The sequence below is a fragment of the Aedes albopictus genome, chromosome 2 (genome assembly GCF_035046485.1).
Source record: "Aedes albopictus strain Foshan chromosome 2, AalbF5, whole genome shotgun sequence".
NCBI classification, from domain to species: Eukaryota; Metazoa; Arthropoda; class Insecta; order Diptera; family Culicidae; genus Aedes; species Aedes albopictus.
Window position 1 is genome coordinate 500,567,704 of NC_085137.1, and position 14,163 is coordinate 500,581,866.

Below are 14,163 nucleotides of genomic sequence, written 5' to 3' on the forward strand. Positions count from 1 at the left end.
TTAGACATGTGATATTAGATTTAAGCTTTTCTTTCTATCAATTTTTCCTAAGCTAATTTAAAGGTTTTTTTTTCCAAATTTTTCCTTTTTCGTCGAATTTTTGTTAGTTGTCGATTAGTTGTCTTTGAATAAGTTTTTGTTCTATGTCATTGCTGTAAGGAGTTCCATATCTCAATTGTTGAATGTAAATCACTAATTGTATTTGTTAAGATAGTAATAAATGTTGAATTGAAAAAAAAAAAGTTAGGACCTATTCAAATCAAACGCCTGAATTGTTTTAAATTTTTGACTCCATAAATAATCGATTTTTTTTTTTCAATTTTTATGAGGCGTCCCTATTTATTGTCTTTGTCAATCCCAGCGTCGCGTCGTCGTCCAAAGTTTGTCAACACGACGCCGATGGCGTAAACAGACGCTTTTGTTTTGTTTTTGCCAACAGCTGGAAGCGTTCGATTTCATTCGCTACTCACGAATTAGTGTTTATATCTCCTGCAAAATGCAGGAATCCGCTGAGTCGTCCACTCCGCGGCGCAGTTCCCAGGATGAAGCGGAAACTGTCCGAGAGGCAACCCCTTCGCCGCCAGGTCCACCCGAAGAGCAGTGGCGAGAAGCGATCCGAGTGGCGGAGAGCCTTGAGCGAAGTCGCCATGGATATAAGGTTCGATTGGAACGATCCAAAACCAGCCGGAGCAATCCGTACAGCATAAACCGCCCAAAAGCATCGCTGGTGTCGCAGTTCCTAAACGCGGCCATGGTGAACAACACCGAGCTGCTGCAGAACATGATCGACAAGGGTTTCAGTCCGAACACGCGAGAACCGACCTTCAACCGGTCGGCCCTGCACATTGCCGCCAGTCGAGGCTTCACGGACACGGTGCGGGTGCTGCTGGAGAATGGGGCCAATCCGAACATCCGGGATTTGAACGAGAACACTCCGCTACATTTGGCGTCCTGTACGGAGAACATGGCGCTCATCGAACTGCTGCTCAAAGCGGGTACCAATGTGACGCTGAAGGACTCCAATGGACTGATTGCGCTGGAGATTGCCATCGGGAAGCTGCGGTTGTCCGACCGGATTATATCCAAGATGCAGAAGCTGACCAAGAGCGACATCCACACGCACCGGAACAATGTGGTTAAGGTTTGCGAGATGATTTTCGAGGTTTTCAAGGAACAGGTGAGCGATGCCACGTCTTTTCTGATCTTAATGGCTGAGTGAGGGGCCATAACTCCGTCCTCTAGCTACACCAATGTACTAAAGATCTTCCAAATCCTCTCTCATCGCGCCTAGGTCCGTCGGGGAGGTTTGCTGTATTTGGACCCGAGCGAAGCGGCCCACCGCTACCAGCGACGACTGGAGGAAATGCTCGAAGAGTTCGAGGAGCAGCTCGGCCGCATCAAGGGCAGGAGTATCGATTTCGACGCCATCGTGGACCAGGTGGAGAACATGACCATCAAGAGCGAAATCGACAGCGATGTGAACTCGCTTCTGTCCACCCTGCAGAAGTTGGCAGTTTGAGCACGGTCGTGCGTCGTGGAATAGAGTGGAAGGTTTTAATCGGTTTCAAACATTCCAAAGTGTTCGTGCGGTTTTCGTTTCTTCGCTAGTCGAATAATAATCAAATATTTAAGAGTTTTTTTGGCAGCTGACCTGTGCTGCAATATTTTAACTTATTTATCAGCTACTCGAGGAATTTCTTTTGTGTTCTATGCAACATGTAGGTAAGCTTCTCATGTTTTCGAACGATTTAGCATAAGTATCTTTTCTGTCATACACGTAGATAAGAGTGGAATAAATTAACATACAAAAATAGCACTTACCTGTCTCACTTCTTGGGCTTGTCCTTCCGTTCGATCTTTTCGCCACGTTTTCGCTTATTGAGTGGATTTCTCGGATCGTACACATCGTACCAATCGTCGTCCTTTGTTGCGGCATCCTTCGCCAGAATGGGATCATTCTTCTCGAACTGCAGCCGGTGAGATAGCCAATTGTCGGTCTTGATGTCTTCTTCCTCGTTGGTTTCCTCTCTGCTCCCACTGGCTTCCTCTTCCTCGGCGGCCGTGTCTTTGATGTTGTGCAATTTGTTTTTAAACTTTTCCAACAACTGAAGAGTGAAATTTTCCCTTGAAGTGCCCTTCTTCGGCACCTGTTTCTTCTTCTCGGAATATTGTTCTTGAACGGAGAGGAATTCCTTCATAACTTCATTCTTGACTTCTTTCTTCTTTTCAACCGTTTCTTCCTGTTGTCGTTCTTTTTTCTTGTCTGACTGATAGTCTTTCTTGAGCTTACTAATTTCTTCTCTAATTTTCGCTGCTTGTTCTTGTTTCACCTTCTTCCTTTCGCTTTCAAGTCCAAAATCTGAATCTGAGTCAGATGACGACGGAGGTTTGGGTTCTTCTTTACCTGAAATGGATAAGTTTCGTAAATCCCTATGATTGAATGCAAGAAACAAAAATCCAAACTTACTTCTCTTCTTCAGCTTGTCCCTGACGCTCTTGGCTTCCTGTGCAACGGCTTCCTTATTCCGACCAGATCCCCCAGGCTTCGATTCTTCCTCTTCCGAGCTCGAATCCTTCCGGCTCTTGCTCCGCTCGCTTTCCTTCACCTCCGCCACCTGCTTGCTCAACCGTGGATCGTCCAACACATCATGCGAACTCTTGCCCTTCCCCGCAAAGTTCCGCTGCACAAATTCCGCCGTTTCCTGTTCCTCCTCTTCGGCCTCATCCCCGAACGACAGCAGCCCAAAGTTCTTCACTCCCTTCTCTTTCTTTTTCTTTTGCTTCTCTTCCCCTGACTTCTTCGCCTTCAGCACCCGCGGAACAATGTCCGGAAACGGGTTGCTCAAAATCTCCGCCTTGATGATCTTGTGCGGAAAATGTGGCCGCTCGTTCTCGTACACTTCCCCCTCTTCCAGCTTCAGCATATTGTAAATCGTATCGCCGGCCACCTTCCCGAACAGCGTGTGCATATTCTGCAGTTCCGGTGTGGCTCCCATCGTGAAGAAGAACTGCGACCCGTTATCATTCTTCCCGGCGTTGGCCATGGCAACCAATCCACGCCGCATGAACCGCAACCGCGAATGGAACTCATCCCGGAACGGGTGACCGTATATCGATTCTCCGCCACTACCGTCCCCATTTGGGTCACCACCTTGCACGATGAATCCGCGCACCACCCGGTGGAACAACGTCCCATTGTAGTAGCCTTCCATGCACAGCTGAATGAAGTTCCGGCATGCTAGCGGACACTCGCGGGACCACAGCTCGATATCGATGTCGCCGACGGTGGTTTTCAGCAGCACCTACATGGAGAATGTTTTTAGAAGGAATTAATAAAACACGAATTGTTCATAAATAGTTACCTTCCCTGACGTCGGTGGCTCTTGTATGTAAATGTTACTCATTGCGTGAGTTTTTCAATAGGGCACCGCACACTGCGGTTGCTAGGGAAAAATTTTCTAAGTGTTTGACGTTTCGTGGCCTTGTTGTTTACAGTTCGGACTTAGAAAGTTTTAGTTCACGGTTCGGAATTGTGTGCGTCGTTTGTGAATTGCACAATGCATAAATCTTTTGATGCTATGCCGGGAGATGTGAAAGCGAGGTATATAGAGAAGATACGTGTTATAAAAAATCGTGACCCGTACTGCATCAGAACAAACGGAAATGATATTCCGGCAACGGTGAATACGGGCCAAGTGGTTGATTACATAGTCAATCACAAATCTCCATTCCCTGGGCTTTTGGCAGGAACCAGCAAAAGCTTGGAGGCATACAAAAAGTTTGAGGCGGGGTACGTGACTTCCATTGAAGGTTGTGTAATCGACGAATATTACGTAGTTCGCGGGAAGGTAGTATTTGTAATAATTTCTCATATGACATATTACAGGTTCATATGTCATATTACAGGTTCAAAAGTCAATGCGCTTATCCGAACCGCCACACTGCGCGTGGTTAATTATAAAGCAAAGTGGGTCAATTGAATCAGCACACTGCGGATGCCCTGTTGGCGTTTCCGAATGCTGCTCGCATGTGGCCACAATCTTGTATGCTCTCGCCAATCTTCATTCCATTACGGTTAACCAAAAGGTGAATATTTCATTTCTTACATTTTACGATTGAATCGCGATTACTTATTTTTGGTTCCGGGTCACGATACCGGTACCTGTAGAGGGTTTTTTTTCATGAGGCCGATTTGTAGTTCCATGTATAATATTTAAACAGCTGCATTTGTCTAGGCATAAAATCAAACAAGCTTCGTAATTTTGCAAATCTAGTATATTGGACAATATTTCAAAGATTTTGATCATATTGGCCATCACCCGGGTGGTGGCATGCAGACGTGCATTTTTTTAACGAATTTTCATATTTGATGTCCTGTCGGACCACGTCGACTGCCCAGACATACTTGAGAAGCTTCGATGCAATGCCCCGTTTCGGAAACTCGTCAATCAGAATTTTTTTTCACTGATTGTTTCACCGCATCGCATAGAGGAACTTCGTATTTTCGACTATTTTGTTCTCTTCGTCATGGGTAATGTTTTGGAACCCGTTGAACTCAAAGTTGGCCTCAAATCTTTTCCAACGAAGCTGAATTATACGACCAAGTTTCAGGCAATTTGGTCGACAAAAACTCCTCATGACGAAGAGAGCAAACCTGCCGATAATACCCAAATTCACCCTATTTAATGAACAACCCTCTAGACGTCTGTTGTACTCGATTCAATGAAGTAGCCTTAAAGTTTTACTCAGTGGCGTAGCTAGGAATTTGGGGGCCCGGGGCGGAAACAAATTGGTAGGCCCTAATGAAAATCACATAATATGTACATATTTTACAATGATAAATCTATTGAGTTGTCCAAAAAATGTCTCACGAAACCTAATGCAAGCCTATCCATATACGTGAGAACAAAAAATGTTTACAAAGTTCTTACAGATAGATTAACACGGGAAATCTGAACACAAACCACTACCACACAGGAATTTGGATTGGTCAATACATTTAACTGTCGAATGATTGCACTGTTGTATTTTGTACAAAACGTTGAAAAAATCTCGCTTTTTGTACTCAGCATCACTATAGCTGGCAGTGGTGACCAACATAAGGTTATCTTATTTTATGTATTCCTTAATGATTTTTTTCGGGAGCGAAATAAAAAAAAAAATCGGGAGCGAAATACAGGCTTGGTGGTCTAGTGACTACCGCTTCTGATTTATATGCAGAAGGTCCTGGGTTCAATCCCTGGCCCGTCCCTTTCCTCCTACTTTGTATCTTTCTATATACTTTCTCTCTGCTCTCTACATATACAACTCATAAACATGTTCATAGCCGTCACTAGAACAGAAACGGGTTGAAAAAGCCGTTTCCCTTCCTTCCAAACTTTCACAGCACAGTGCCACAATCCTATTAGAAAACGCCTACAAGTTATGCAATCAAGCGAACTGTGCCTCACATTTTCGAAATAATAAAAACACACAATTCTATCACCTTCCCCTGGTATCCACACACCAATGTGTGAACCTTCTGCCAACCAATTCCCACCAACACTCCAACATCCGCATGAATTTGTGCTGGCGCAGAGGTATATTCGGCCAGATGTGGATACAAACGATTGCAATTATCACTTCCTTACCCCTTCCCCACATTGACCTGCAACCTGACGTGGCAGGCGCCATTGTCACCTAAAAATAGAAGATCACCAACGCTCACACACTGAAGATGCCTGCTAGTCCCCGGCAGTTATCTCATTGGTCCTTGTGTGAGTGTAGCTGGTCTGGCGATACTGGAGTAGCATCCACGGGCGGTCAATCAAGCTCAAGCTCAAGCTCAGCCTTTATGATTTTTTTCGGGAGCGAATTTTTTTTTATTGGAATTATGCCGAAAATGTTTTTAATAATTTATTTAGGAATTGCACCAAATAATCCTTTATAAACCCTTTCAAAGATTGCTTTACTTTTTTCTTTAAGAAATCGTTCTTGAAGAATAATTTGTCTTCAAGAGTCTTTCAAGTTGTAAATGCAAGGTTGTTTTCAGTATTCCTCTAAAAGCACTCCTTCAGGAATGTTGTTATTATTATAAGCTTTATAAGCTTTTACAAGCTTTCAGCCCTTGGCTGGTTCACCTCAGTCATTCAGGAATGTTTTAAAAAGTACTACAGAGTAATTCAAAAGATTCTTGCAAAAGGCTTCATCAAGTATTTCTCGAAATATTAGTTCAGGAATCTATCAATTATATCTCTGAGGATTCATCTAGAAGATCATCTAAATAATTCTTGAAAAAAAATCCAGAAAAAAATACTACAAAAACATTACCAATGATTCATTCAGAACCAGATATTCTTCCAAGAAATTACATCGGGATTCCGTCGGAGGAAGAGAAGCCCTTCTAGAATTACTTTAAACATTCTTCTCTTTCTTTCAGGGAATCTTCTAAATATTCCATTGGTGATTTTCCACGAAAGTCAAGTATTTCTCTATAGATTCTTCAAGTATTGCTCAAATATTCCGTCAAATAACTCTTTCAGATATTTCTCCAATAATTAAACTTGGAATTTCCTCAACATTCATAACTTCTCTTGGCGTCCTTTTTAAGATTTCTTAAGAATTATTTCCTAGGATAACTTCAGAAATCCAACCAAAGCTACAAGAAAATCTGCAAGGATTCTTCAAGAAGTTTCTCTAAGGTTTTACTAAGAGATTCATCCTAGAATTTCTCCAAGAAATTCCTAAATTAAATTTTTAGATGGAGTTCTGTAGGAGTTCTGTAGGAATTCTTTCGAGAAATCCTTCTGGACTTACTGTAACAAATTTTTCAATATCCATCAACTCTAGGAGTTTTCTCAAGAGTTCCTTCAGGAATTTTTGCTAGTATTCCTCTGGGCACTTTTCAAAACAATTCAATGTCGATTTTTGATAAGACTCCTTCAAAATTCTTCCAAATAACCTTTCGAAACGCATCTCGGTCAAGAATTTCTCCAGAATTTAGAATTGATTCCTCCAGAATTATTACGCTATTTCTTATGTAATCCGTACTCACTTTTAACAAATATACAAAAAAAGAAACAGAATAAAAGCCTTTCATTCCTTTGTTTTGGGGGGATGAAAATTGGAGCGTATATGCTTAAATGGTAAAGATCAGATACTCTATATTATCAAAACAAATAACTTCTCCAGAAGTTTCTCCAAGGATTCCTGCTAAGACTATTTTTCTACTTTCTACTGGAATACTTTAAGAATGTCTAGAAGCATCATTCATGTGATTAATGCAAGGCTAGGAATTGATAGAGGATATCCATCGGGAATTTTTCAGGAATCGATTCAAGAATTCATACGGGTATTTTTTCAAGGGCTTTTTAAATATTTCTTCAAAAAATTCTGTTGGAAATTATCACAAGATTCTGTCAGATTTTCTCGCTTATTTTTTTTTAATAACATCTCCAAAGCTTCTACCAAAGATTACTTTTGGCATTTTTCCAGGAATCGATTTAGGATTTCTTCTGAGGTTACTCAAAATTCTAAAGGAATTTCTTCAAAGAAGCCTTTAGAAATTGCTCCCAAACTTCGTTCAGGAATTTTCACAGAGATTTCTTTAGTAGTTTATCCAATAAATTCTCTTGCGATTCTGCGATGATTCGATCAGATTTTATTCAAGTAATCTCTCAGAATTTCTTCAATTGATTTCATTCATTCATTTTTAAACTGATTTTCCCAGGTATTTTATAAATAATTTTGTACAAGAAATCTTTTGGGATCCTTTCATGCAAGGATTTCTTTATGTATTTATTTAATTACTCCTGCAAGAGTTTTCCGGAGATTTTTACACAAATTCGACCGAGAAATTCTATAGGAGTTCCTCCAGAGGATGCATTGAGTGTTTTTGCTAGATTTTCTTTTAGAAATTCCTCTTAGAAGCCTATTCAAGGATTCATTAATTCCTCCAATGAATACTTTAGAAACTTATATTTAAAAATATAAAAATATAAGAATTCTTTTAATTCTCACGGAAATTCCCCCAAGAAATTCTATTGGAATTTCTTCATACCGTATTACCCCGCTAATACGATACCGACTGTTGTCGAATAACCGGGGTAAACTTTTAATTCGACAAACTGGTCACCCTACACCATCTTGCTCATTGAAATTTGGCAACTCTATTTTTGTTTTTGTTTTGATTTCCGGATTTTTTTATGAAACATAATTCCAACAGATATTGCTGTAGTATGAAAGAAAAGCTAGTTCTTTCTACGATTGTTTCCATCCTCAGTTCATTCCGGTTCGTCTCCAGGCGGTTTGGGTGTCGAATAGCACCAACTCCAAGCTTCCGGAATTATCGACTGCAAGAGGAGCTGCTCCGGGTGCAAGTATAAGCACAATATAAAACTGTTTTGCATTTACAGTGTACATCGCTGTGACATTTGAACACTTTTTAATTCGACATTTGTCGAATAAGCGGGGTACGAATTAAAAAGTGTCGTATTAAAACGTGTCGAACCAGCGGGGTAAGACGGTACAATTTTAGGAAATTGTTTGTGATCTCTTCTGGTAATCAATTTATTTTTGGGAATTCTTTTGGTAATTCTCTTGAGATTTTCTCGGTCGTTCCGTTGTAAATCCTTGTTTTTTTTTCGATTTGCAAAAGTGTATCTCATAGAACTTCAAAAGTAATAACAAATGGAATTCCATGAATAATTATCAGAAGTGATTTGCAGAGGAATTACCATAGAAGCTTTTAAAAGTTGTCACTAAAATTTACAAACGAATTGGCCAATTAATTTTCAAAGTACCTGTCGAATGAATTTCGACTATTGAACTATTGAAAGAATTACAAAAGTAATTGGCAAACGGACTGCTGGTGAAACTTTCGAAGAAATTGCTAAAATCCCGTGATAAATTTCTAAAGCAATTGCCCAAAGAATTTCAATAAGTTATGTCAAAGATATTTTCTAAAATAATAACCTAATTCAACTTCGAATATTATTGACGAGTAAAATCCAAAAGAGTTTTCGAACCAGATTTCGAAGGAAGTGCCGAAAAGTTTTCAAAAACATTTGCAAAGAAAACCCCAAGAATAATTTTATGGGAATTTTTGGATCAAATCCAATCAAAGCATTTCCCAAGAATTTGCCAAAAATACTCCACCAAAAAATATTCAATTTTTTTTCAGGTAACTCACAGAAAATTCGCCGAATGAATTACCAGAAAAATGCCAAATGAATTACCCAATCATTGGCATAGAAGTTTTAACAAAGATGTTGAAGTTATTTCGAAAGTAATTACCAAAGGTTTTCTCAAACGAATTGGCAGAAAAAAATCAGTGAAAAGTTGCAGACGGAATTCCCAACCGAATTTCCGTGAAAATAAAAATCTGAAGCCAATTGTGTAGTATTACCGATAATTAGTTGAAGAAGTTTCCAAAGGAATTGCCTAACAATTAATCAAAAGTATCGCCAAAGAAAATTTTCAGAGCAATTGTCGAATGGATTTCCAAATTAATGTTTAAAGATATTCCTTAACGAATTTGTATTTGTATCGATTAATTTAGCAGGTTTACCTAAAAACAGTGTTTATTGTAATTAATGTTTAGAATTAATAGTTTGATTGATCATCACCAGAAACGAAATGCAGTTCGCATATGCGCTTATTTGATGGTACAAAGTTTTCTCCAAAACCAAGAGCTTTTCTCCATGCCTCAAACCGTCTCGAACATATTGCAAACCTATCTGGCTTGGGGAATCTATGAAAACTTATTTTGCGATTGTGAGATGCAAGACTAGAACTACACTTCCAAAGACAGCACTTCCAGGTCATCTTAACAGTTACTGAAAAATTTTCTAAGTCCGAGCTGTAAACAACAAGGCCACGAAACGTCAAACACTTAGAAAATTTTTCCCTAGCAACCGCAGTGTGCGGTGCCCTATAGCAATAGTTTGAATAATTATTCGCTAAATTTAATGATTTTCAACGACTTTTCTTCGAAAAAACGAAACCGTGCGGTGTTTTTGTTTTTGTTTCATGGGTCAGAGCAGGGTTGCCACTACATTTTTGAACTTATCTGTTAAGTCCGTAATTAAAAATCTGGCAAAATCTGGCACTGCACGTTGCTAAGAAAATCCTTAACTTTGATCAAATTTGTACTGAATTTATGATTTGAATAATAAAGCAGTGTTAATAGTTATTTATGTAACGAGTTGCAAAAAGTTGATTTTTTCAGCACGAGTCGTGCATTTATCCAACGAGGCTTGCCGAGTTGGATAAATACGAAGAGTGCTGAACAAATCGAGTTTTGCAACGAGTTCCATACAAAATTTTATGCAATGATTTTTTCATAATGCAACTCATTTGAGTTGCATAATGTTCATAATGAACTCAAATGAGTTGCATTATGAACATTATACAACTATTTTTCATTATGCAACTCATTTCAGTTACATAATGAACCAGTTCGGAAAAAATGGCCATTATAATACCAAAATGAGTTATATAAAATGTAAATTATGACACTGAATTGCATAAATAATATTTGTTTTATTAGATTGGAATACCTTCAAAACGATTTCATATGTAGTATGATAAAAATCATTATCAGTAGTTCCAAATTATCTTAAATTTTAGTATGTATTGTGTTCAAGGTGCAAAATGTTTACAGTTATTGAGAAAGAACAGAGCTAACTGGACTATTTCTGCATTGAATATTCAAAGCAAAAATACATTGCCGTTTCCCCTCTTCGTCGACTCAGTCATTTTAGTCAATAATACGAAGTCGAACAAGAATTATTCACGAGTATAGTTACAATTTCCACTAAACCAACTAAACAGTATACAAGCTGTGTAACTCATATTTATTCAAATGTATCAAAAAAGCAAATGTAATTTTGTACTTAGATAACATAATTACAAATATTCTCTAAATCTTATTCAGCTGAAAAACGAGAACCAGCAATAATTATCGATGAAAGTGCAAGAAAATTAACGAGTTTTCGGCAAACAGATTAAAATAAAAGACGCCGAATTTTGTATTGTCTCAAAATTGTTAGATCGATAAGATAAATTTAAAAAAAAAACAAGGAGTTGCGTTGATAAATAATCTGGCTTAAAATAAAAAATCTGGCAAAATCGATAGTTTCTCTTTTTGTCTTTTTGCCAGCTGAAAATCTGGCAGCGCCAGATAAATCTGGCATAATGGCAACCCTGGGTCAGAGTCAAAACGGTCAAAACACATCAAAACGGTACTGGCAATTAGGTAGACATGAAAAAATAACCACCCAAGACAGAACCCACCCCAGTACGGAGGGTTAGCCTAACATTAGCCTAATGTGAGACTAACTGGCCAGCATGTTAGGCTAACTTTTTGTCTCACTTTTGCCTAATGTTAGTCTAAAATTAGACAGATATGACACACTTTTGTTAGACATGTTGCAAATTCGAAACATGTTTGTTAGTCTAACATTAGACTAACGTTAGACATGTTTTAGTATGGGCTGTTAGACGAATGTTAGGCATAGATTTTATGCTGCTTGTTTTCATTCCAGCTGTCATCCGAGCAAGAAGTGTGATTGTAGTAGTGAACTTTTATCGGCGTTCACTACTACAACCGTACGCTTGCCTCGAATGAAAGCTGAACGAAACATATTTGATAAAAAACTCGGAGCCCGATTTAATTTTAATTTTAACTTTAATTTAAATTTAAATTTAAATTTTTTCAATTTCAATTTCAATTTTAATTTTAATTTTAATTTTAATTTTAATTTTAATTTTAATTTTAATTTTAATTTTAATTTTAATTTCAATTTTAATTTTAATTTTAATTTTAATTTTAATTTTAATTTTAATTTTAATTTTAATTTTAATTTTAATTTTAATTTTAATTTTAATTTTAATTTTAATTTTAATTTTAATTTTAATTTTAATTTTAATTTTAATTTTAAATTTAATTTTAAATTTAATTTTAATTTTAATTTTAATTTTAATTTTAATTTTAATTTTAATTTTAATTTTAAATTTAATTTTAAATTTAATTTTAAATTTAATTTTAATTTTAATTTTAATTTTAATTTTAATTTTAATTTTAATTTTAATTTTAATTTTAATTTTAATTTTAATTTTAATTTTAATTTTAATTTTAATTTTAATTTTAATTTTAATTTTAATTTTAATTTTAATTTTAATTTTAATTTTAATTTTAATTTTAATTTTAATTTTAATTTTAATTTTAATTTTAATTTTAATTTTAATTTTAATTTTAATTTTAATTTTAATTTTAATTTTAATTTTAATTTTAATTTTAATTTTAATTTTAATTTTAATTTTAATTTTAATTTTAATTTTAATTTTAATTTTAATTTTAATTTTAATTTTAATTTTAATTTTAATTTTAATTTTAATTTTAATTTTAATTTTAATTTTAATTTTAATTTTAATTTTAATTTTAATTTTAATTTTAATTTTAATTTTAATTTTAATTTTAATTTTAATTTTAATTTTAATTTTAATTTTAATTTTAATTTTAATTTTAATTTTAATTTTAATTTTAATTTTAATTTTAATTTTAATTTTAATTTTAATTTTAATTTTAATTTTAATTTTAATTTTATTTTAATTTTAATTTTAATTTTAATTTTAATTTTAATTTTAATTTTAATTTTAATTTTAATTTTAATTTTAATTTTAATTTTAATTTTAATTTTAATTTTAATTTTAATTTTAATTTTAATTTTAATTTTAATTTTAATTTTAATTTTAATTTTAATTTTAATTTTAATTTTAATTTTAATTCTAACTTTAATTTTAATTTTAATTTTAATTTTAATTTTAATTTTAATTTTAATTTTAATTTTAATTTTGATTTTAATTTTAATTTTAATTTTAATTTTAATTTTAATTTTAATTTTAATTTTAATTTTAATTTTAATTTTAATTTTAATTTTAATTTTAATTTTAATTTTAATTTTAATTTTAATTTTAATTTTAAATTTAATTTTAATTTTTATTTTGATTTTAATTTTAATTTTAATTCAATTTAATTAATTTATTTAATTTTAATTTTAATTTAATTTGATTAAAAATTAATTAAAATTTAATTGAAATTTAATTAAAATTTAATTGAAATTTAATTAAAATTTAATTAAAATATAATTTAAATTTAATTAAAATTTAATTAAAATTTTGTTAAAATTTAATTAAAATTTAATTAAAATTTGATTAAAATTTAATTAAATTTTAATTAAAATTTGATCAAAATTTAATTAAAATTTAATTAAAGTTTAATTAAAATTTAATTAAAGTTTAATTAAAATTTAATTAAAATTTAATTAAAATTTAATTAAAATTTAATTGAAATTAAATGAAAAATAAATCATATTAAAAATAAAATGACTCACCGACACGATGGAGCCAAACTTAAAGGAATCGGTCACTGTTTTGGAGATAACTGGTTCCGGCGACGGTACGACGCGAACGAAACGGACTTCGTGGCCAGGAGCAGCGACGATTAACTGACGGTTTGGACAACGCAACGACGGAAGTGGTTCCTACGGGTTTAACTATTTGAGACGAGCAATTTTTTCTTTTTCTCGACCGACGAACGCGATTTTTAAGCTGCCGCAACTAACAAAGTGTTTTTCCACTGCCATTTGCTCAACTGTCAATGATGCGCGAAAAAATCGAACATTCAGCATAAATTCGGGGTTATGATTTATGCTCTCGAAAAATTTTCGATGAGCAACATAACTAACAAATGCCTAACATTGTCGAACGCCTAACTTCCTCCGTGCTGGGACCACCTGTACACGGAAAACCAATCTAACACGCAGAGGTCGGTCCACTCAATAATGAGCAAGATCTACTCAAATTTGTATTCATCCCATGGGAACGTTCAAACATTACGTCCAACAGTTGGGGGACGGGGGGTCTAGAAAATTGTGACAGTACGTGTATTGGGTATAGGAAAACTGCGTGACAGAGGGGGTAGGGGGGTCTAGAAATCCCGAAAAACGATGGACGTAATATTTGAATCTTGCCCATGGCACACCTAAAGTGAGCAAGAGGGGCCTTAAGCTAGTATGACACTCTTTGATCAATGCCAAATATTTGCCCACTTTTGACAGTTAAATTTTGACCAAGGTGTAACTGGCAAACAAAAATATTTGTCACTCTCGAAAAACGAATAGG

General features: G+C 34.8%; 2 protein-coding genes across 2 annotated transcripts; one reads left to right on the forward strand and one right to left on the reverse strand.

Moving 5' to 3' along the window:
* The first annotated feature begins 384 nt into the window (after nt 1-384).
* On the forward strand, nt 385-1,813 carry LOC109622538 (ankyrin repeat domain-containing protein 54). The gene is made up of 2 exons (XM_020076922.3): nt 385-1,177; nt 1,292-1,813. The coding sequence occupies exons 1-2, from the start codon at nt 497-499 to the stop codon at nt 1,517-1,519; spliced, it is 909 nt and encodes a 302-aa protein (XP_019932481.2). The 5' UTR covers nt 385-496; the 3' UTR covers nt 1,520-1,813.
* On the reverse strand, nt 1,737-9,990 carry LOC109622535 (spliceosome-associated protein CWC27 homolog). Its single transcript, XM_062849380.1, has 4 exons — nt 9,913-9,990; nt 3,363-3,419; nt 2,468-3,302; nt 1,737-2,404 (listed from the first exon to the last, which is right to left on the reverse strand). Exons 2-4 carry the CDS (start codon nt 3,402-3,404, stop codon nt 1,827-1,829), a joined length of 1,455 nt encoding a protein of 484 aa, XP_062705364.1. The 5' UTR covers nt 3,405-3,419; nt 9,913-9,990; the 3' UTR covers nt 1,737-1,826.
* Between the last annotated feature and the right edge of the window lie 4,173 nt (nt 9,991-14,163).